This window comes from Ranitomeya variabilis, chromosome 4 (assembly GCF_051348905.1).
Source record: "Ranitomeya variabilis isolate aRanVar5 chromosome 4, aRanVar5.hap1, whole genome shotgun sequence".
NCBI lineage: Eukaryota > Metazoa > Chordata > Amphibia > Anura > Dendrobatidae > Ranitomeya > Ranitomeya variabilis.
This window is the reverse complement of record NC_135235.1, coordinates 43,105,705-43,129,505: the sequence shown is the minus strand read 5'-3', so window position 1 is coordinate 43,129,505 and position 23,801 is coordinate 43,105,705. Positions and strand designations below refer to the sequence as shown.

General features: G+C 44.9%; 2 protein-coding genes across 3 annotated transcripts in view; both read right to left on the bottom strand.

Annotated features, from left to right (window-relative positions):
• The window catches only part of MGMT (O-6-methylguanine-DNA methyltransferase), a 484,940-nt gene that overhangs the window by 186,337 nt on the left and 274,802 nt on the right, over window positions 1-23,801 (bottom strand). The gene's annotated exons all lie outside the window — the stretch shown is intronic.
• LOC143768369 (uncharacterized) lies at window positions 2,867-4,151 on the bottom strand. Its single transcript, XM_077257053.1, has 2 exons — window positions 4,027-4,151; window positions 2,867-3,936 (listed from the first exon to the last, which is right to left on the bottom strand). Exons 1-2 carry the CDS (start codon window positions 4,038-4,040, stop codon window positions 2,982-2,984), a joined length of 969 nt encoding a protein of 322 aa, XP_077113168.1. The 5' UTR covers window positions 4,041-4,151; the 3' UTR covers window positions 2,867-2,981.

The window sequence follows — 23,801 nt, the reverse complement described above, 5'->3', positions numbered from 1 at the left end:
CTTCACAGAGTCCGTTAGTAAAGAAAATGCTGTACCCTGTTAGCTTCACAGGGGAACACAGCTACTTAGTAGAGCAGATGGTGGTCATGCAGTCAAATGCAAACACACAGCTCCTCTCCGGTGGAGCCGGAATTCTGATGGCTATACACCAGCCCTGAAACCACTCACATGAAACTCCTCGCCGGAGGTGCCAGCATTCTAGGGGCTTATTTCAGCCGGGTCCCTGACCACACACATGAAACTCCTCGCCGGAGGTGCCAGCATTCTAGGGGCTTATTTCAGCCAGGTCCCTGAATACACACACAAAACTCCTCGCCGGAGGTGCCAGCATTCTAGGGGCTTATTTCAGCCAGGTCCCTGACCACACACATGAAACTCCTCGCCGGAGGTGCCAGCATTCTAGGGGCTTATTTCAGCCATGTCCTGAATACACACACACACACACACACACACACACACACACACACACACACACACACACACACACACACACGACCACACTGGCGCTGAGCTCATACATAAATTGACACTAGCGCATGGCCGTGCGGTCATGAGAACCTTTTATAGCTGCAGCAACTTCAGGACCTTCCAAGAAGGACCAATGGAAGGCTGCCACAGAACTTGATCAGGTACAGGACCTTCCTGGAGGACCAATGGAAGCTGCTGCAGTACCTGAGCATGTGACCCTTGATCTCCATTGAGAGATCTTACCCTGGGCATGCTCAGTGTGTGCAAAGCAGGACTTAGGCCGGGGACACACTTAACGTATAAAAAAACGGTCCGTTTTTCACGGCCGAGAATCGCACAAATGTTTCAAAAACAGTGATCCGTGTGCCGTGCGAGGATGCGTTTTCCTCGCATCAAATGATCCGTGTGACATCCGTGTGACATCCGTATGGCATCCGTATGCCGAGATTTTCACGCAAGCTTGCAAAATGGACATATAACGGTTTTGGCACCTGAAGAAATTTAAATCATCACCCAGAACATGATTTAAGGGCCCTAAAACAGGTGGCAGCCACCAATGAAGGCAGCAGAGTCCCTGCTTGTGTTGGTGCACTTCTGCTTGATGAGCAACATGTCGGATCTACTGACTTTTAACACCACAGAGCGTGTGCTTTACAACTGGGTACTTTCACAACGTTTTGGAGAGCCATACCCAGTAATTGTTGATCCGAGGAGGCGGAGACGGATGTGGGTACATCCACTTATGAAGCAACGGATCAAGAAAGGACATTTCCAACGTCTGTATGCTGCTCTGAGGACCAATCCAGACAAGTTCTTCAACTATTGTCGGATGCGGATCCAAACCTTTGATATTTTGTTGGAGATTTTGCGACCAGGGATTACCAAGAAGGACACCAGGATGCGAAAATCAATTTGTGCAGAGGAGCGCCTTATCCTTACTTTACGGTATGTATCAATCCTCTGTTTCCCAACAAAGATTTGTGTTTAAGGGTATTGCCCATTGTGAAAAATAGCTACTTAAATGTTTCCTAAACTTCAACATACCCGTAGTTTCCGTCATATAAGACGACCCCCGACTTTCTATGAGTTTTTCTGGGGTTAAAAATTAGTCATATCAGCCATAAAACAACATAATTTGGGCTAAATTTGGAATATTTGAGCAAATCGAACATCAAAGCCATCGCATGTCCTTAATGTTTGTGGAATCCTGGCATATTATTTTGACAATTGTATTTTTTCCACAGAGAACACTGGAATGTTTGAATTTTGTCGGGTAAACAAATTATCTTGTTTCTTTTAGCTTCCTTGCCACTGGACTATCATATGCGGCACTGCATTTAGAGTTTTTACTTGGAAAATCTACAATTTCAGGAATTGTGCGGGATACATGCACGGAAATATGGCGAAGACTCCATCAAGAGGTGATGCCTGAGCCGAAAATGTCCGATTGGTTACGGATTGCCCAAGGATTTCAGGACACCTGCCAGTTTCCGCACTGTATTGGTGCTCTTGACGGAAAGCACATCCGTGTGCGTAAGCCGCCGGGCTCAGGGACACAATTCTATAATTATAAACAGTTTTTCTCTGTAGTGCTGTTGGCCCTGGTCGACAGCAACTACAGGTTTATAATTGTAGATATTGGGGCCTATGGGAGAACTGGAGACTCTAGAGTCTTCAGTTCTTCCTTAATGGGTCGGCGGCTGCGCAACAATGATTTGGATGTCCCACCCCCAAGTAACTTACCAGGGGCAAATTTAGATGTGGTGCCTTACATGATGGTAGCAGATGAGGCGTTTCAATTATCCCGGAACGTCATGAGGCCATATCCACGGAGAGGCCTGGACTACCGGCGTCGAATTTTTAATTTGCGCCTTTCACGTGCCCGCCGTCTGGTAGAGTGCTCATTTGGCATTCTCACTGCTAAATGGCGGGTCCTTCAGTCCGCAATACAACTGAGTGAAGGCAATGTAAATGGTGTAATCAAAGCATGTGTTGTTCTTCACAACTTTACTAGAAAACATGATTGCCCATCATCTGCTGCTGATGAAATTGATTATGCTAATACTGTATTGCCTACTCCACGTGTTCTTCCTTCTCGTCGTCAGCCCTCAGGCCTAAAAGTTCGAGATGTGTTAACAAATTATTTTGTGTCACCAGAGGGAGCGACTGATTGGCAAGACAATGCTGTTGTGATTTAAATTTTCTTTATATTGTTAGGTAATAAATAGCTTAATGTTCATGTTTGAATTGTGTAGTATGTATCTTCTTTTACTTTCCAAAAAAAAGAGAAAGTTGCAACATCACCTTTGTAGTCCTAAGAATACACAACACTCATATTTTGGGCAACAATTTTAATGCTCCAAGCATATATATATATTTGGCCTAAACATATTCACATCATATGTAATTTTAGGCCTAGTAACCAGAGTCAAAATGAAAAAATAACAGGCCAATGGCGCACAATAATAAAATTAACAAAACTAAATGACATGCTGAAACTTTTGGGCCGGAACTTACAGGTTCTGGTAGGTTGGGGGTGGCGATGATGATGATGGCGGGTGTCCAGCATGTGCTGAACTTGGCCTAGGTGGTGGACCAACCAGACTGTCAACCTGTGGTATGGCAGATATATATGAAGGGTGTTGTTGCACGTTTCGTTCCTGAGTGTGAGGTAAAACTGGATGTTGAGGGTAGAAGGGCATAAAGTCCTGTGTACTGTATTGACCCATTTGGTCATAACCCCCAATCTGGCCATGTCGAGCAGACACATGGTGGGACCAGCCTCCAAACATGTGTCTGTTCAAGTGGTCAGATTGGGCAGTGGATGGATATTCATTCATTGCCCTGTTTGTTTGTTGGTGGGTGTTTTGGGCAGGCTGGTGTGGTGGAGCTATACGTGGCAAGGAGGGTGCTGCAACTGTTTGGTTGGGTTCCTCTGGAAGGTCTTGCACCGCCAGAACATTTGTAGGTGACATTTGCCACTGTTCTAGGTAGTTGAACAAACGAATGGGGTTGTTTGGGGGTGTTGCCGCATCAATAACAATTTGTATACAACCTCTGGTACGCAGCCTGAGCGAACGTGGAATGGGGCGTAAATAGCGGGCAAGACTGCGGAAGTACGCTTCCTCCCCATCGTCATGTGCAGCCCTTGCCAAATAGTCCAACACCCCTGTATCCACTTGCCTCCTGGTGCCAGTGTTAGAAGCCACCCTTCTGCGCCGACCACGGTTTGGTCTGGTAGTAGGCTGTGGTGATGTATCCAGAGCCAAGGTTGGACTGCTGCTCTGGCCTCCTTCCTCAACCTCTGGATTGGCCTCCTGTGTGGCAGAAGACGCTGCTGCTGGTTGTGGTTGGTTGCTGCTTTGTGCTTGCTCTGAGGGTCCAGCCCTTTCGGAATCCTCACCAATGGGGTCAATCACCAACTCCGAGTCAGATGCAGTCTCTCTTTCTGTCAGATTGGACTCTGTTCTGTATTTCAAAAATTATTTGAGAGGCAAAAATTATAAACAGATTCGATTAGAAGATGTGTCTAAGTTTTTTGGACATGCATCCACTTACGGTCTGAGCTCCATCACCGGGGCAAGAAAATTCAGCCTATCAAAATAAAGATATTTTCTTTTTTTGGGTGCTGCATCACCACTCCGCCCCGAAACTTGACGTTCCCGCCGGTATTGATCCCGGCAACTCCGCCAGCGTCTAGTGACATCATTCACTGCAAAGAAGAAAAAGTTGTTTGGGGAATAACAAATAATAAGAAAGAATCTGTATTTTTACATAACGATAACATATTCGGCAGTTTGGAACAAACATTATCATTGCTGTCACCAATGTGGCTCACAATATAAATTCCCTATGAGTATGTCTTTGGATTGTGTGAGGAAAGCGGAGTGGCCAGAAGAAACCCACGCAAACACGGAGAGAACATCCAAACTCTGCATCTTTTGGCCTTGGTGGAATTTTAACCCAGGACTCATATCCAGTGAGCCACCATGCTGCACAATCACATAACTACAACAGGTTCAGGGTTTGCAAGCACACACAGGCCCAGGAGCCTAAGGGGACCTAAAACTCCCTTGGTAAGATCTGAAAGGACTGTAGCTAATATATTGGAACCATATTGGTGTGTCTTGTTAATGTTTTTGTAGCCTCAACCAAGAGCTTGGAACATTTACATCACTCCAAAACACACCACATATGATGTGTTCACGCCTATTTTTATCGTTCCAAAAATGTTAAAGCACATTTTTTGTGTAAAGAATGGTACTTACAAATTTCTTGCTGAACCTCTTGAGGTCGCTGATCAAAATCGGGGAACATGTGGCGACAGATTGCCCTCCATGCTGCGTCTTTTCGTGCGCGGTCAGCATAATGTGCATCGCGTTGGTCCCATAACTCTGGTCTATCATGGACCAGAGCAATCAGCATCTCCACATTTATATGTCTGGCCATGCTGCTACACAGTACACTCCGTGGAGGCGTGCTTCCTGGTTTGCAATCCAGCGTGGGGCATAAATTAGCATTCCAAAGCTTCCTGATGATGGATGATTCAATTTCCTGTCACCTGGAGAAGTCTTCCGTATTTCTCGCAATGCACACGCATGGTCCGTGTGTAATCCGATTTTTTCTCGCACCCATAGACTTGCATTGGCGAGTCTCGGCCGAGATACGCTGACAATCGCAGCAGGCTGCGAGTTCCCTCGGATCCGAAATACGGTGGAGAAAATATCGGATGATGGGAGCTGCACCATAGATTAACATTGTGCCGAGTGCTATGCGATTTTTTATCGCATAGCACTCGTCCGTATTACGGTCTAGTGTGACCCCGGCCTTAGTCCCAGAAAAGCCTGCTCGCCGCAGACCAGTGCAGGGTACAATAGCAGAGCCTGGAGAGGCAGCAGTAACCCTTTGCACAGTACCAGATTTAGTGAGACGCTGGGACCGCTGAGCAGGCTCCACTGCGGCTGATGCAGAATGGGAGACCGCAGCAGACATGGCTCGAGATTCCCCCTGTGCAGTGGTGGGAACTCGACTCCTAACATATATACCGTATTTTCCGGCGTATAAGACGACTGGGCGTATAAGACGACCCCCCAACTTTACCAGTTAAAAAATAAAATCTTCTTAAAAGTCGGGGGTCTTCTTATACACCCTATGTCGTCTTATAGGGCCGGTGAATATGTGCCTTTTGGGGGGGGGGGGAGTGATCCTGATGAGGACGAGGGGGCGTCTCACAGGAAAGTGAGTATCCCCCATTACCTTATCATAGCGCTGCAGCGTGGGGTCTCTGTGCTGGGAGCGGCGGCTGCTGTGCTGTGCTGTGCTGTGCTGTGGCGGCTCCTCTTCTGCAGTGTGGGGCCTCTGGTGCTGTGGGGCGGTGGCGGCGGCGTATCTTCATACAGTCGGGGCTCCTCCGGCATCTCAAAGACTGGAAGCCCCGCCGGCAACTCCATGGGTACAATGCGGTCAGGTGGCCTCCGGGAAAATGGCCGCTGCTCAGATTCAGATCTCGTCCCGAGATCTCGGGAGACGAGATCTGAATCTGAGCAGTGGCCATTTTCCCGGAGGCAGCTCAATAGGTGCGATGCGGTGGCCCGGCCGCTGGGGGCTGCGCATGCTCAGATTCAGATCTCAACGAGATCTGAATCTAAGCAGCGGCCATTTTCCCGGAGGCCAGCGCATTGTACCGATGGAGTTGCCGGCGGGGCTTCCAGGCTGAGATACCGGAGGAGCCCCGACTGCATGAAGATACGCCGCCGCCGCCACCGCCCCACAGCACCAGAGGCCCCACACTGCAGAAGAGGAGCCGCCACAGCACAGCACAGCACAGCAGCCGCCGCCGCTCCCAGCACAGAGACCCCACGCTGCAGCGCTATGATAAGGTAATGGGGGATACTCACTTTTCTGTGAGACGCCCCCTCGTCGTCATCAGGATCACTCCCCCCCCCACCCACCATATACACCCGGCGTACAAGGCGATTCCCGGCGTACAAGACGACCCCCGACTTTTAAGAAGATTTTCAGGGGTTAAAAAGTCGTCTTGTACGCCGGAAAATACGGTATGTTATGTTAAGATAGACCCAAGGATAATATTACATATTAAAAAAGATTTAGTCATATATTTTAGCCATTAGTGTTTTTTTTTCACAGCATGATTGACTAGCGGTGACATCATCACTGGCATTTTCCCACGGTCTTGAGGTCACCGCAGTTCAGCCCAGCCTCGATGATGTCACCGCTGGTCAATGATGCTGTGCTCGCAGCAGCTCATTCACGAGTGGTTCTCAGATGGGACGGTCGCATCTTGAAACAGTCCAGGTTGAAAACTATTTAGCCCCCAGACATGGATTACGGCGTGGGACAGAACAACGGACAGGTATGGTATATTGTTGTTTTTTTATTTTATTTTTATTACAGGAGATTGAGGACTTCAATGGAATTAGGAGAGGCCGTAAGTATGGTTTAATTGAGAATATTAAAGGAATCTGTGTCCTTTTTTCAATTAACCCCTTCGCGACATGCACCGTACTAGTACTGCGCTGCCGGCACTGCATTTGTGCCAGCAGCAGTACTAGTATGGCGCACCGATCACCGCGGTCTCACGCTGAGCGCCGCGGTGATCGGGTGCGGGTGTCAGCTGTATATGACAGCTGACACCCCGCAGCAATGCCCACGATCGGCGCTAGCGCCGATTGCGGGCATTTAACCCCTCTGATGCCGCTGTCAGTAGTGACAGCGGCATAGAGGGGGATCGCGCAGGGACGGGGGCTCCCTGCGCTCTCCCACCGGAGGAACGCGATGAGATCGCGTTGCTCCGGTGATCCGGAAGGAGTCCCCGGATCCAAGATGGCCGCGGGACTCCTTCCGGGTCATAAAATGACCTGTCTAGCCGGCGCCTGCTGAGAGCTGCTGAGAGCAGGCGCCGGAAAGCCTCCTGAACGTCCCTGTCAGATCGTTGATCTGACAGAGTGATATGCACACGGTCAGATCAACGATCTGATCTAATACAGTGATGTCCCACCCTGGGACAATAGTAGAAAGTAAAAACAAAAAAAAATAGAATGTATAAAAAAAAATAAAAAAAAAATCCCCAAATAAAGGAAAAAAACATTTCCCAGTAAATCCATTTATTGATGTAAATTAAAAAAAACAATAAAAGTACACATATTTGGTATCGCCGCGTCCGTAACGACCCGCTCTATAAAACTATCCCACTAGTTAACCCCTTCAGTGAACACCGCAAAAAAAAAAAAAAAAACCAAGGCAAAAAAACGCTTTATTATCATACAGGCGAACAAAAAGTGGAATAACACGCGATCAAAAAGACGGATATAAATAACCATGGTACCGCTGAAAATGTCATCTTGTCCCGCAAAAAAAAGGCGCCATACAGCATCATCAGCAGAAAAATAAAAAAGTTATAACTCTCAGAATAAAGCGATGCCAAAATAATTATTTATTCGATAAAATAGTTTTTAATGTGATAAAAAGCGCCAAAACATAAAAAAATTATATAAATGAGGTATCGCTGTAATCGTACTGACCTGAAGAATAAAGCTGCTTTATCAATTTTACCACACGTGGAACGCTATAAACGCCCCCCCTAAAAGAATTTCAGGAATTGCCGGTTTTTGTTCATTCCGCCTCCCAAATATTGGAATAAAAAGCGATCAAAAAATGTCATGTGCCCGAAAATGGTACCAATAAAAACATCAACTCATCCCGCAAAAAACAAGATCTCACATGACTCTGTGGGCAAAAATATGGACAAATTATAGATCTCAAAATGTGGTGATGCAAAAACTATTTTTTCCAATAAAAAGCATCTTTTAGTGTGTGACGGCTGCCAATCATAAAAATCCGCCAAAAAAATGCTATAAAAGTAAATCAAACCCCCCTTCATCACCCCGTTAGGGAAAAATAATAAAATTTAAAAAAATGTATTTATTTCCATTTTCCCATTAGGGTTAGGGCTAGGGTTAGGGTTAGGGTTGGGGTTAGGGTTTCAGTTAGAATTGGGGGGTTTCCACTGTTTAGGCACATCAGGGGCTCTCCAAACGCGACATGGCGTCCGATCTCAATTCCAGCCAATTCTGCTTTGAACAAGTAAAACAGTGCTCCTTCCCTTCCGAGCTCTGCCGTGCGCCCAAACAGTGGTTTCCCCCCATATACGGGGTATCAGCGTACTCAGCACAAATTGGACAACAACTTTTGTGTTCCAATTTCTCCTGTTACCCTTGGGAAAATAAAAATGTGGGGGCTAAAATATCATTTTCGCCACCTATTGGAAGTAGCGATCCTACAAGTCACAATCAACCCTTTAACGAGTCGTCCAGAGCCTCTCACCTAGCCAAATCAGTTCTCATGCTTCGCACTGACGAGGGCCAACAGCCCGAAACACCGTGTCTGCGAATTGAGATACTGATTTGGCTTTTATCCTAAGTCATATTGTACGACTCGTTAAAGGGTTGATTGTGACTTGTAGGATCGCTACTTCCAATAGGTGGCGCTGTAGAGTTTAAGTCCTCTTTTTCTCAGAAGAGGCAATTTGCATATTTAAATTCCCAGAGGAGCATTGTACGGCAAATAAGCCTCCTTACCTTGACAAGCCAGAGATGGTATGTCGCTCTCCATAAGTAGAAACGATACCCCTTAGACCCCATGTCCAGAGCCTCTCACCTAGCCAAATCAGTTCTCATGCTTCGCACTGACGAGGGCCAACAGCCCGAAACACCGTGTCTGCGAATTGAGATACTGATTTGGCTTTTATCCTAAGTCATATTGTACGACTCGTTAAAGGGTTGATTGTGACTTGTAGGATCGCTACTTCCAATAGGTGGCGCTGTAGAGTTTAAGTCCTCTTTTTCTCAGAAGAGGCAATTTGCATATTTAAATTCCCAGAGGAGCATTGTACGGCAAATAAGCCTCCTTACCTTGACAAGCCAGAGATGGTATGTCGCTCTCCATAAGGAGAAATGATACCCCTTAGACCCAATTTTTTTAAAACATTCCAAAAATTTCTGTGAAGCACCTGAAGGGTTAATAAAATTTTTGAATGTGGTTTTGAGTACCTTGAGGGGTGCAGTTTTTAGAATGGTGTCACTTTTGGGTATTTTCTGTCATATAGACCCTTCAAAGTCACTTCAAGTGTGAGGTGGTCCGTAAAAAAAAATGGTTTTGCAAATTTTGTTGCAAAAATGAGAAATCGCTGGTCAACTTTAAACCCTAATAACTCCCTAACAAAAAAAAATTATGTTTCCAAAATTGTGCTGATGTAAAGCACACATGTGGGAAATGTTGTTTATTAACTATATTATGTGATATAACTCTCTAATTTAAGGGCATAAAAACGAAAAATTTGAAAATTGCTAAATTTTCATAATTTTCGACAAATTTCAGTTTTTTTCACAAATAAATGCAAGTCATATCGAAGAAGTTTTACCACTATCATAAAGTACAATGTGTCACGAGAAAACAATGTCAGAATCACCAGGATCCGTTGAAGCGTTTCAGAGTTATGACCTCATAAATTGACAGTGGTCAGAATTGTAAAAATTGGCCCTGTCACTTAGTTGAAAACAGGCTTCGGGGTGAAGGGGTTAAAGGACTATAACTATAGTATTAGTAATGGAGAGGTGTCTTATAGACACCTCTCCATTACTAAGCCGTGGGCTTGATGTCACCTGACAATACAAAGGTGACGACACCTCTCCTTTACTAAGCCGTGGGCTTGATGTCACCTGACAATACAAAAGTGACATCAACCCCACCAACTATCACCCCACTTGCCACCGCTACAGGGCAAGTGGGAAGCGCCAGAATTGGCACATCTAATAGATGGGCCTTTTGTGGGCAGCTGAGGGCTACCTTTTATAAGCTGGGGGTCTATATCAATGGCCCCTTACCAGTCAGAGAAATCCAGCCCTAGCTGTGAGCCTTAGCAACATTGTTTATCAAAAATGGGGGGGACCCCACACCATTTTTTAAAATTATTTAAATAATTAAAAAAACAGCATGGGGACCCCTCTATTCTTGATAACCAACCTTGCTTAAGCTGACAGCTGAGGGCTGTGAGTTTTGCCTGGTTGGTTAAAGAAAATAGGGGGAACGCATGCTGGATTTTCCATTCATTTATTCTGTTATATCGCAGGCAGCAGGTGAGGAATGCCACGATCATCCGCTCCTGCTGTCACTGTTATTAGTGGCAGCAGGTGTCGGATGATGGGAGTAAGCCCCCAAAAGCCCCCACCTGCTGTCATTGTTCTGATTTTAATATAAGGCGAGAGTCACACTAGAGAAGAATACAGACGAGTGCTATGTGAGAAAAAAATCACACAGCACTCGGACCAATGTTAATCTATGGGGCAGCTCCCATCATCCGCTATTTTCTTGGCCATATTATACGTGCGAGTGAAATCGCAGCATGCTGCGATTTGCACCGTATATCGGCTGAGACTCGCTAATGAAAGCTTATGGGTCCGAGAAAAACTTGCACACCATACGGACCATCAGTGTGACTTGCGAGAAGTATGCACCGGTTTCCTTTAGAAATGCCAGCAATTCAGGGCGCTGTAATGTAAAATCACACTGACAGGTTAAAATAGAACAGATAAAATAAATGTATACACATAGTATACGTAAATATACACTGCTCAAAAAAATAAAGAGAACACTAAAATACCACATTCTAGATATCGCTGAATGAAATTTTCCAGTTGCAAATTTTTATTCATTGAATAGTGGAATGTGTTCATAACAATAAAACATTACAATTATCAATATAAATCAAAATGAATATCCCATGCAGGTCTTGATTTGGAATGATACTCAAAATTCAAAATCAAAGTGGAAAATCAAATTACAGGCTGATCCAACTTCATTGGAAATGCCTCATGGCAAGGAAATGATGCTCAGTATTGTGTGTGGCCTCCACGTGCTTGTATGACCTCCCTACATCCACTGGGCATGCTCCTGATGAGGCGGCGGATGGTCTCCTGAGGGATCTCCTCTCAGACCTGGACTAAAGCATTTGCCAACTCCTGGACAGTCTGTGGTGCAGCGTGACGGTGGATGGAGCGAGACATGATGTCCCAGATGTGCTCAACCGGATACAGGTATGGGGAACGGGCGGGCCAGTCTATAGCTTCAAAGTCTTCTTTTTGAAGGAACTGCTGACACACTCCAGCCACATGTCTGGCATTGTCCTGCATTAGGCGGAACCCAGGGCCAACCACACCAGCGTATGGTCTCAAAAGGGGTCTGAGGATCTCATCTCGGTACCTAATGGCACTCAGGCTACATCTGGCGAGCACATGGGGGACTGTGCGGCCCTCCAAAGAAATGCCACCCAACACCATTACTGACCCACTGCCAAACCGGTCATGCTAAAGGATGTTGCAGGCAGCAGATCGCTCACCATGGCATCTCCAGACTCTGTCATGTCTGCCACATGTGCTCAGTGTGAACCTGCTTTCATCTGTGAAGAGCACAGGGCGCCAGTGGTGAATTTGCCAATCCTGGTGTTCTGTGGCAAATGCCAAGCATCCTGCATGATGTTGGGTTGTGAGCACAACCCCCATCTGTGGACATCGGGCCCCCAGACCATCATCATGGAGTCAGGTTCTAACCACATGCACATTTGTGGCCTGCTGGAGGTCATTTTGCAGGGCTCTGGCAGTGCTCCCCCTGTTCCTCTTTGCACAAAGGCTGAGGTAGTGGTCCTGCTACTGGGTTGTTGCCCACCTATGGCCCCCTCCACGTCTCCTGGTGTACTGGCCTGTCTCCTGGTAGCACCTCCAGCCTCTGGACACTGCGCTGACAGACACAGCAAATCTTTTGGTGAAAGCTCGCATTGATGTGCCATCCTGAATAAGCTGCACTACCTGAGCCACTTGTGAGGGTTGTAGAGTCCATCCGTGACCAAAACATCAGCCAGGAAGCATTGGTACTGAAATGTGGTCTGTGGTACCCACCTGCAGAACCACTCCTTTATTGAGGGTGTCTTGATAATTGTCAATAATTTCCAATTGTTGTCTATTCCATTTGCACAACAGCATGTGAAATTGATTGTCAATCAGTGTATATATGTCATTGACACACACACACACATATATATATATATATATATATATATATATATATATATATATATATATATATATATATATATATATTTTTTTTTTTTTTTTTTCATGGAGAGTTACAGTGGGGCAAAAAAGTATTTAGTCAGTCAGCAATAGTGCAAGTTCCACCACTTAAAAAGATGAGAGGCGTCTGTAATTTACATCATAGGTAGACCTCAACTATGGGAGACAAACTGAGAAAAAAAAATCCAGAAAATCACATTGTCTGTTTTTTTATCATTTTATTTGCATATTCTGGTGGAAAATAAGTATTTGGTCAGAAAAAAACAATCAAGATTTCTGGCTCTCACAGACCTGTAACTTCTTCTTTAAGAGTCTCCTCTTTCCTCCACTCATTACCTGTAGTAATGGCACCTGTTTAAACTTGTTATCAGTATAAAAAGACACCTGTGCACACCCTCAAACAGTCTGACTCCAAACTCCACTATGGTGAAGACCAAAGAGCTGTCAAAGGACACCAGAAACAAAATTGTAGCCCTGCACCAGGCTGGGAAGACTGAATCTGCAATAGCCAACCAGCTTGGAGTGAAGAAATCAACAGTGGGAGCAATAATTAGAAAATGGAAGACATTCAAGACCACTGATAATCTCCCTCGATCTGGGGCTCCACGCAAAATCCCACCCCGTGGGGTCAGAATGATCACAAGAACGGTGAGCAAAAATCCCAGAACCACACGGGGGGACCTAGTGAATGAACTGCAGAGAGCTGGGACCAATGTAACAAGGCCTACCATAAGTAACACACTACGCCACCATGGACTCAGATCCTGCAGTGCCAGACGTGTCCCACTGATTAAGCCAGTACATGTCCGGGCCCGTCTGAAGTTTGCTATAGAGCATTTGGATGATCCAGAGGAGTTTTGGGAGAATGTCCTATGGTCTGATGAAACCAAACTGGAACTGTTTGGTAGAAACACAACTTGTCGTGTTTGGAGGAAAAAGAATACTGAGTTGCATCCATCAAACACCATACCTACTGTAAAGCATGGTGGTGGAAACATCATGCTTTGGGGCTGTTTCTCTGCAAAGGGGCCAGGACGACTGATCCGGGTACATGAAAGAATGAATGGGGCCATGTATCGTGAGATTTTGAGTGCAAACCTCCTTCCATCAGCAAGGGCATTGAAGATGAAACGTGGCTGGGTCTTTCAACATGACAATGATCCAAAGCACACCGCCAGGGCAACGAAGGAGTGGCTTCGTAAGAAGCATTTCAAGGTTTTGGAGTGGCCTAGCCAGTCTCCAGATCTCAACCCTATAGAAAACCTTTGGAGGGAGTTGAAAGTCCGTGTTGCCAAGCGAAAAGCCAAAAACATCACTGCTCTAGAGGAGATCTGCATGGAGGAATGGGCCAACATACCAACAACAGTGTGTGGCAACCTTGTGAAGACTTACAGAAAACGTTTGACCTCTGTCATTGCCAACAAAGGATATATTACAAAGTATTGAGATGAAATTTTGTTTCTGACCAAATACTTATTTTCCACCATAATATACAAATAAAATGATAAAAAAACAGACAATGTGATTTTCTGGATTTTTTTTTCTCAGTTTGTCTCCCATAGTTGAGGTCTACCTATGATGTAAATTACAGACGCCTCTCATCTTTTTAAGTGGTGGAACTTGCACTATTGCTGACTGACTAAATACTTTTTTGCCCCACTGTAGGTAGCAGAATAGCTGGTCGTTCAATTGTCGGGTTCTGTAAAATCATTGCAGAAGCCGACAGGATATGAAACATGGTTTACATACAGTAAAACATTGCATATCAGTTAGATTTATATATGTCCCTGACTAATAATGTTAGTACTATGTGTGTGTTAAATTTTGGAGATGTATGTGTTAAATTAACAAATTTATTCAGGGTAGTCACTGAGGCAATGCAGCGGGCCCCACCTGACCTGAGGTGAACTCAGCAGCGTGGGAAAAAGTTCAGAAACTTTCCCACGCTACAGAGTTCATGTCCAGTCAGGCGGGGAGGCTGCGCAGGCAGCTTTTCATTCATTACACAGTGGTTTACAGTTGGGGAGGTGTCATTAGCACCACTACCGGTTGTAAACTATTTAACCCCTTGAGATGGATTGCAGTGTGGGACTTGACTGTACAGCGGACAGGTATGGGATATTGTTGTTTTTTTATTTTGGATTTTTTACAGGAGAACGAGGGCTTCGCTTGGATTGAGAGTGTAATAAAGATGGAAAACCTGTGTATTTAATTATTTAATTAAAAGATTTTATTAATGTGTGTGCATTTTTTTAACCCTTTCATACTATTTGATTAATAATGGATAAGTGTCTTATTGACAACTCTCCATTATTAACCAGGCTTAATATAACCTTACAATAGCAAGGTGACATTAACCCCTTATTACCCCATATGCCACCGCTACAGGGCAACGGGAAGAGAGAGGCTAAGTGCTAGAATTGGCGCATCTTACAGATGCGCCTTTTCTGGGGCAGCTGGGTGCTGGTATTTTTAACAAAGGGGGTCAATATCCATGGCCCCTTCCTAGGCTATGAATATCAGCCCACAGCTGTCTGTGTAGCCTTTCTGGCTATAAATTATATTGGGACCCCACGTCATTTTTTGGGGGGTTCCCCTATTACAATAGCCAGTAAAGGCTAAATACACAGCTGCGGGCTGAGGTTCATAGCCTGGGAAGATCCATGGGTTTTAACCCCTTCCCAGGCTAAAAATATCGGCCCCCGGCCATTGGCTTTCCCTCTCCGGCAAAGAAAATTGTGTGGCAGACAGCGCAATTTTTGTTTGTTTGTAGGATGGAACTTGTAGAGCCAATAAATAGGCTTCCACATTATTTATTCATGCTTTTCTGGACTGGGATCCATTATATGTCCATTTTGAAAGCCGGTGAGAAAATCTCGCCATACAGATGCCATATGCATGTCATACTAATGCTTAGATGAGAGAAAATTGCATCTTCGCATTGCACACGGATGACATACTGATCACTGTTCAGGGAATATTGATGCGATTATCGTCCGTGAAAAACGGACCGACTTTTTAACGTTATGTGTGAATCCAGCCTAATTCTTAATCATTCTGCTCTGCTAGTGCTGATCGCTGACAGAGCAGGAGAGAACGATGAGAGCCGTCTTCAGCACCTGCCGCCGGCACCTGCCACTGGGGAACAACGCTTCTTCCCCAGTGCCGATGCGTGTCACACGGATGACATCAATTTGTGTTCTCTGTGTGAACGTGTGCGGAATGTTTTGCCTCCCGTGCTGATGGTAAAAAATGGACATGTCTACGTGTGGGGAACACAGACACACGGTCTGTGGAAACACACTGACATGTGCACAGACATTTGAATGGGTCTGTGTGTGTCAGTGTCTCCGGTACGTGTGAAAACGGTCACCACAAGTACCGGAGACATGGATGTGTGAAAGAGGCCTAAAATCCCAATTAATTCTTCTTAACATTCATTCTCAACATCAACATATTAATACTAGTGATGGGCGAGTGTACTCATTGCTCAGTTTTTCCCCAGCACGCTCGGGTGATCTCCGAGTATTTTTGACTGCTCGGAGATTTAGTTTTCATAGCTGTAGCTGAATGATTTACAGCTACTAGACAGCTTGATTGCATGTGGGGATTCCCTAGCGACCAGGCAACCCCCACATGTACTCAGCCTGGCTAGTAGCTGTAAATCATTCAGCTGGGGCGATGAAAACTAAATCGCCGAGCAGTTACAAATACTCAGAGATCACCCTAGCATGCTCTGGAAAACCCGAGGAACGAGTACACTCGCTCATCACTAATTAGTACCTACACTCACCGGCCACTTTATTAGGTACACCATGCTAGTAACGGGTTGGACCCCCTTTTGCCTTCAGAACTGCCTCAATTCTTCGTGGCATAGATTCAACAAGGTGCTGGAAGCATTCCTCAGAGATTTTGGTCCATATTGACATGATGGCATCACACAGTTGCCGCAGATTTGTCGGCTGCACATCCCAAAGATGCTCCATACAAGGCAGGATGGATCCATGCTTTCATGTTGTTTACGCCAAATTCTGACCCTACCATCCGAATGTCGCAGCAGAAATCGAGACTCATCAGACCAAGCAACGTTTTTCCAATCTTCTACTGTCCAATTTCGATGAGCTTGTACAAATTGTAGCCTCAGTTTCCTGTTCTTAGCTGAAAGGAGTGGTACCCGGTGTGGTCTTCTGCTGCTGTAGCCCATCTGCCTCAAAGTTCGACGCACTGTGTGTTCAGAGATGCTCTTAGGCCTACCTTGGTTGTAACGGGTGGCGATTTGAGTCACTGTTGCCTTTCTATCAGCTCGAACCAGTCTGCCCATTCTCCTCTGACCTCTGGCATCAACAAGGCATTTCCGCCCACAGAACTGCCGCTCACTGGATTTTTTTTCTTTTTCGGGCCATTCTCTGTAAACCCTAGAGATGGTTGTGCGTGAAAATCCCAGTAGATCAGCAGTTTCTGAAATACTCAGACCAGCCCTTCTGGCACCAACAACCATGCCACGTTCAAAGGCACTCAAATCACCTTTCTTCCCCATACTGATGCTCGGTTTGAACTGCAGGAGATTGTCTTGACCATGTCTACATGCCTAAATGCACTGAGTTGCCGCCATGTGATTGGCCGATTAGAAATTAAGTGTTAACTAGAAGTTGGACAGGTGTACCTAATAAAGTGGCCAGTGAGTGTATATTATAATATCTCATGTCCTTAAAGGGAACCTGTCACCCCCAAAATCGAAGGTGAGCTAAGCCCACCAGCATCGGGGGCTTATCTACAGCATTTTGTAATGCTGTAGATAAGCCCCCGATGTATCCTGAAAGATGAGAAAAAGAGGTTAGATTATACTCCCCAGGGGCGGTTCCGGTACGATTGGCGTCATGGTCCAGTCCGGGGCCTCCAATCTTCTTATGTTGACGTCCTCTTCTTGTTTTCACGCTGCGGCGCATGCGTACTTTGCCCTGTTGAGGGCAGAGCAAAGTACTGCAGTGCGCAGGCGCTGGGCCTCTCTGACCTTTCCCGGCGCCTGCGCACTGCAGTACTTTGCTCTGCCCTCAACAGGGCAGACAAAGTACGCTGGAGCCGCAGCGTGACTACAAGAAGAGGACGTCATCGTAAGAAAATGGGAGGCCCCGGACCGGACCGCGACGCCTATCGGACTGAAACCGCCCCTGGGTGAGTATAATCTAACCTCTTTTTCTCATCTTTCAGGATACATCGGGGGCTTACCTACAGTATTTCAGAATGCTGTAGATAAGCCCCTGATGCTGGTGGGCTTAGCTCATCTTTGATTTTGGGGGTGACAGGTTCCCTTTAATGCGGCTAATAGCCTGATAGCGAGACACTGGAAGGACACTGACCCCCCCTTCCCTCTCAGAATGGATTAACGAATCTAATAGCTTTTATTAATTCGAAAAAAATTGGCTTAACTCACCCCAAACAGGACAAGCTCAGCAAAAATTGGCAATGGCATGAATATCAAAAAAAGATTATGCTATAAATCTTAGAATAAACTAGGTTTATGCTTTATATAATTATATTTGCTTTTAATTTCTCCACTATAAAGGAAAATATTTGCTAGTTCTCAACAGGACTTCACTTCCATTTCCCCTCCCCACCCCTCCTTTCCATGTTTGCTCCCCCCTTTTTCCTCACCCATTATTCCCTAAGTTCGGTCCCCATATAGAAAATGAATGTTGCTATACTCAATGTGTACAGTTATGTTATCACTCATCTCAACATTCCTAAATAAAGAATTTACAAAAATAAAACTATGCATGTTTGATATCACTTAATTGTTGTAATTTGGAGAATCATATTGTTAAGTCATTTTTACCGTATGATAAAAGATGTAAAAGCAAAAACTCAAAAAATCAATTGCGGAATTGAGCAATTTTCACACTTTCACAGACTGTTTCTCTCTTTGCATAACATCTTATGATAAAAAGAAAAATTCAAACGTACAAACAAATAAGCACTTGTATTGTTATGTCAAAGGACGAATAAAAAGTTTTGGCTCTTGAAAGAGAAGGAAGAAAAAAAAAGCCCAAAAATAAAAAATTGCCCAATTGGGAAGGGGGCAATATCTGGTTATTCTGAAATCCAGGTGTGACTAGTTTGTGAGAGCAGTACCAATGTCGTCAAGGATAAAATTCATGTAGGGCTTCGATCATGTCATTTTCCATATTTTTGATGGGAGAGAGGTAGAAAGATCAGGCAAACTGAGTTTCAACGTTGTTTTCAGGGAAGATAAGATTTTGCCAGCTGTGCCCAGCAACAGCTTACTCCTTTTCCCCTCGAAAAATACATGTGCCCTATTGGGTGGCTGAGAGGGGGTTGGGAATAGTAGTCAGGTAAATCGCTTTTTATCTGGGAGGATTTAAAGGGACTCTGTCTCCAGGATCTGGTCACCTAATCTGAGAGCAGAATAATGTGGAGACAGAAACCCTGATCTCAGTGATGTATCACTTGCTGGGTTTATTGCTGTAGTTTTGATAAAATTGTAGTTTTATCAGCTTATTATTACTAGAAGACTAGTAAACCTGCTGCCATGTAGTCCTCCACATTCATAAGATCTACATAACCCCGCCCCCTATCATGACTGTCAGCTATAGGCAGAAAGCAGCCAATCAGTGGTGTGGGCGGGGTTATACACAGCTCGGCATCCAGAAAACTAGTAGATCTATAGCAGATGAAAGCAGTGATTGTAACAAAATTGCAGCAAGCAGCCCAGTAAGTAATACATTGCTGGTATCAGGGTCTCTGCCTCTACATCATGCTGCTCTCAGATCGGTAGCAAAAGCTTGATGACAGATTCCCTATACAAGTGTACAGCTAGCTTACTAGTCATTTTAACAATAATGGTTGGGTAATGCATCCCAGAGAACAGGGGCAGCACGGATAAAGTCCTGGAGACGGGATTGAGAACTTCAGATTATTCTCTCCTTTTACCAACAAGATATCTTCAGAAAAAACTATGAATCTGAAAATATTAGGAAGAATGTTTAGAACATTCATATACCATAGTGGCTGGTCAGAATGGGCAGATTACACAGAGTACAGGTACCACGAGCGGACTCTTTCTCCCATCTACTCACAGGGGTGTACTTACTTTATAAAGATGTATGGCTCACCGCACAGCCATTTGATGGACAGTATTTGGCAAAATTGTGGAAACTAATGAAAAAAAACAAACAAACAGGATTGGTGGACTGGTCGTTCCGTCACCATGAAAATTGCAACCTGATGAGTAAGTATGGGCAAATTTTCTATTTTTCCCTTTGCAATGCTTTTGATAAAATCCCCGGATTGTAAAGCATTGCTTCTAGGGGAGAACACCTCGCAGATTTTGCACAGCAGTGCATGCACGTCGACCTCTCTATGTGCCCCGAGAGCGCGAGACATAGGTATTAGTACTTACTAACACTATTAAAGCCATAGGATACATACAGCCTATGCAGAAGGCAAGTGATAAAATCTGTAATATATTATTTCCATTATTGCCATCTATACTGGCCTACAATGGGTCTGCGTGTGACCTCTAGGTTAAAGTTTAAAAAAAAAAATAAAATGATTGAAACCATCTCTGCGTCCTTGTACAACGTCTCTATCCAGATCCCGAGCGTCATCTGCGCAGCGCTACATTTTCAAGAATATTTCTTCAGCTGGAAATGCAACTGGCCTATTGTACATTCCCATTCCGAGTGATACTGGACCATAAAACATTGTCATTTTAGCTTATTTTATGGGACCAGCTGTGTGAATAGTTGGCCTGCAGCAATCTCACCTCATTTTTCTTTTGCCGAGTTTTGTGTTTTTGGCCGTTAAGGGACATTACACACTTATAGGGAAATTTAATAAGGCTGTGTAAAGCGAAATCCGGTGCAAGGTGTCTTTTATACTGTGTGGCTGAAGTGTGAACGGTGCAAAAATGTCTCAAAAGTGAAACAAATAGGGATCAATTTATCATTTGCGTTTTTTACAGTCACTTTTCTTTTGGCATTCACTGAAATTCTGCATAATGGGGCATGTGGTTCAAGAATATTACGCAAAATCAAAAAAATGTTCTTTATATTTGTCTTGGACCATTTTTAAAGCAAAAAGTCACATGTTCCATTAAAACTTTGCAGGCATCCCAAAATTTTGCAAGTGGTAATTGATGGCAGCAAACATCTGGGAAAAACAAGAACCACAACTACTATGACGAACATGAAAAAAAAACAAAAAACAGGCAAACACAATTGGATTAAAAAGGTTATCCACTATTCAGACAACCCCTTCTCGATCTGAAAGTTTGCCCCAGTAAAATACTTATACTCAAAACCGGTGCCGTTCCAGCACTGTGGGCAGTGGTTCTTCTGGGAGTCACGTGGCATAAAAATCAGTTGTGGTTTCACCCTACCCATGTTTTGACAAATCACATACATCGGGAAGAAGTGACAGTTGCTGCTCTCTCACTTCCACCCGATGTATGCGATACGTCCTAAGGTGGGAGAGGAAAGCAGTGGCTGATTGGCTGCAGGGACAATTACACTCACCAGCCACTTTATTAGGTACACCATGCTAGTAACGGGTTGGACCCCCTTTTGCCTTCAGAACTGCCTCAATTCTTCGTGGCATAGATTCAACAAGGTGCTGGAAGCATTCCTCAGAGATTTTGGTCCATATTGACATGATGGCATCACACAGTTGCCGCAGATTTGTCGGCTGCACATCCCAAAGATGCTCCATACAAGGCAGGATGGATCCATGCTTTCATGTTGTTTACGCCAAATTCTGACCCTACCATCCGAATGTCGCAGCAGAAATCGAGACTCATCAGACCAAGCAACGTTTTTCCAATCTTCTACTGTCCAATTTCGATGAGCTTGTACAAATTGTAGCCTCAGTTTCCTGTTCTTAGCTGAAAGGAGTGGTACCCGGTGTGGTCTTCTGCTGCTGTAGCCCATCTGCCTCAAAGTTCGACGCACTGTGCGTTCAGAGATGCTCTTAGGCCTACCTTGGTTGTAACGGGTGGCGATTTGAGTCACTGTTGCCTTTCTATCAGCTCGAACCAGTCTGCCCATTCTCCTCTGACCTCTGGCATCAACAAGGCATTTCCGCCCACAGAACTGCCGCTCACTGGATTTTTTTTCTTTTTCGGACCATTCTCTGTAAACCCTAGAGATGGTTGTGCGTGAAAATCCCAGTAGATCAGCAGTTTCTGAAATACTCAGACCAGCCCTTCTGGCACCAACAACCATGCCACGTTCAAAGGCACTCAAATCACCTTTCTTCCCCATACTGATGCTCGGTTTGAACTGCAGGAGATTGTCTTGACCATGTCTACATGCCTAAATGCACTGAGTTGCCGCCATGTGATTGGCTGATTAGAAATTAAGTGTTAACAAGAAGTTGGACAGGTGTACCTAATAAAGTGGCCAGTGAGTGTATATGTCATGCGATCATCGGCAAAGCCAGTGCCAACACTGCTGGAACAGCGCCAGCACCGAAGGCGAGTATATATGTTATTGTTTAACTGGGGGGAAAACACACAGATTGGGAAGGGGTTGTCCAAGTAGTGTACAACGCCTTAAAATACGGAAGGCAAGAAGAAGAATTTGGCACAAATCAAAAACGGGCAAAAAAACACTGAAAACTAGGCAAAAATACAGGCGGTGATGTAAACTTAAATTGGGCAAGTAGTCCTTAGAAATGCTGTGATCGGTACCTTTCCAAAAGTCCACAAACATGAATCATAAACACTATGGCCCTTTCTTGGGAAATTCAAAAGAGTTCAGTGAGGTCATCATGACAAATATGAAAAAACACTGACACATTATATATTGAGCAGATGTATAAAACTTGAGCTATGGTTTGTACTATGGCATGGAGATCACATATATGCTTATGAGGCTGTCGAGTTTGAGTCAGGAGACCCACCACCGGTCCATGTTTCATGGTTCATACTCGCACAGTGAAACTTGTGTGTGGTTCTGGACTGAGACTCAGATTTCTGCTCAGCACTCCACATAGTGGAGGATGTCTCATGAGTGAGCAGCATTCTGTACTGCTGTAGATAAGCCCCTGATGTAACCTGAAAGATTAGAAAAAGAGGTTAGATTATACTCACCCAGGGGCGGTCCGATCCGATGGGCTTCACGGTCCGGGGCCTCCCATCTTCTTACGATGACGCCCTCTTCTTGTATTCATGCTGCGGCTCCGGCGCAGGCGTACTTTCTCTGTCCTGTTGAGGGCAGAGCAAAGTACTGCAGTGCGCTGGGCCTCTTTGACCTTTCCCGGTGCCTGCGCACTGCAGTACTTTGCCCTGCCCTCAACAGGGCAGACAAAGTACGCCTGCGCCGGAGCCACAGTGTGAAGACGAGAAGAGGACGTCATCGTAAGATGATGGGAGGCCACAGACCGGACTGCGACGCCCATCGGACTGGACCACAGCAGGAACGCCCCCGGATGTGTATAATCTAACCTCTTTTTCTCATCTTTCAGGATACATCGGGGGCTTATCTACAGCATTACAGAATGCTGTAGATAAGCCCCTGATGCCGGTGGGCTTAGCTCACCTTCGATTTTGGGGGTGACAGGTTCCTTTTAATGGTGCTATTTATGTAAAATAAAATAAAAAAAACGTGTATTTCCAAGTAAGCTAAATTTATCAAAGTTTCGCACAATATTTGATAAATTCGGTGCACATTGAAATAAAACACTTCTGTCCCTCAATTTTTTTCTCTGCCCCCGTGCTGGTGTAAGAATTGCAACTTTTGGGTAACTTTTTAAAAAGGTTGCAATTCATAACTCAGCCATTTCACTAGAAAACACTCCCACTGTTCCACCCACATTTGAAAAGTGGCAAAAAAATTACAAATAGTCACAAACTTTGCACAAAAGGAACTCATGACAAAATGTGGGCCAGAAAACTAACACAACAGCCCAGGATAACCTCCAACGACGACTTTTGTACTGACGTTTAGAAATACTCTTGTAGCTCCTTTTGCCTGATCCCCTCTTTCAGGGGATACAGATTAGAAAGATACAGATTAGATATTAGAAAAAACATTTTGACAGCGAGGGTGATCAATGAGTGGAACACGCTGCCACGAGAGGTGGTGAGTTCTCCTTCAATGGAAGTCTACAAATAGAGGCTGGTCAGACATCTGTCTGAGATGGTTTAGTGAATCCTGCATTGAGCAGGGGGTT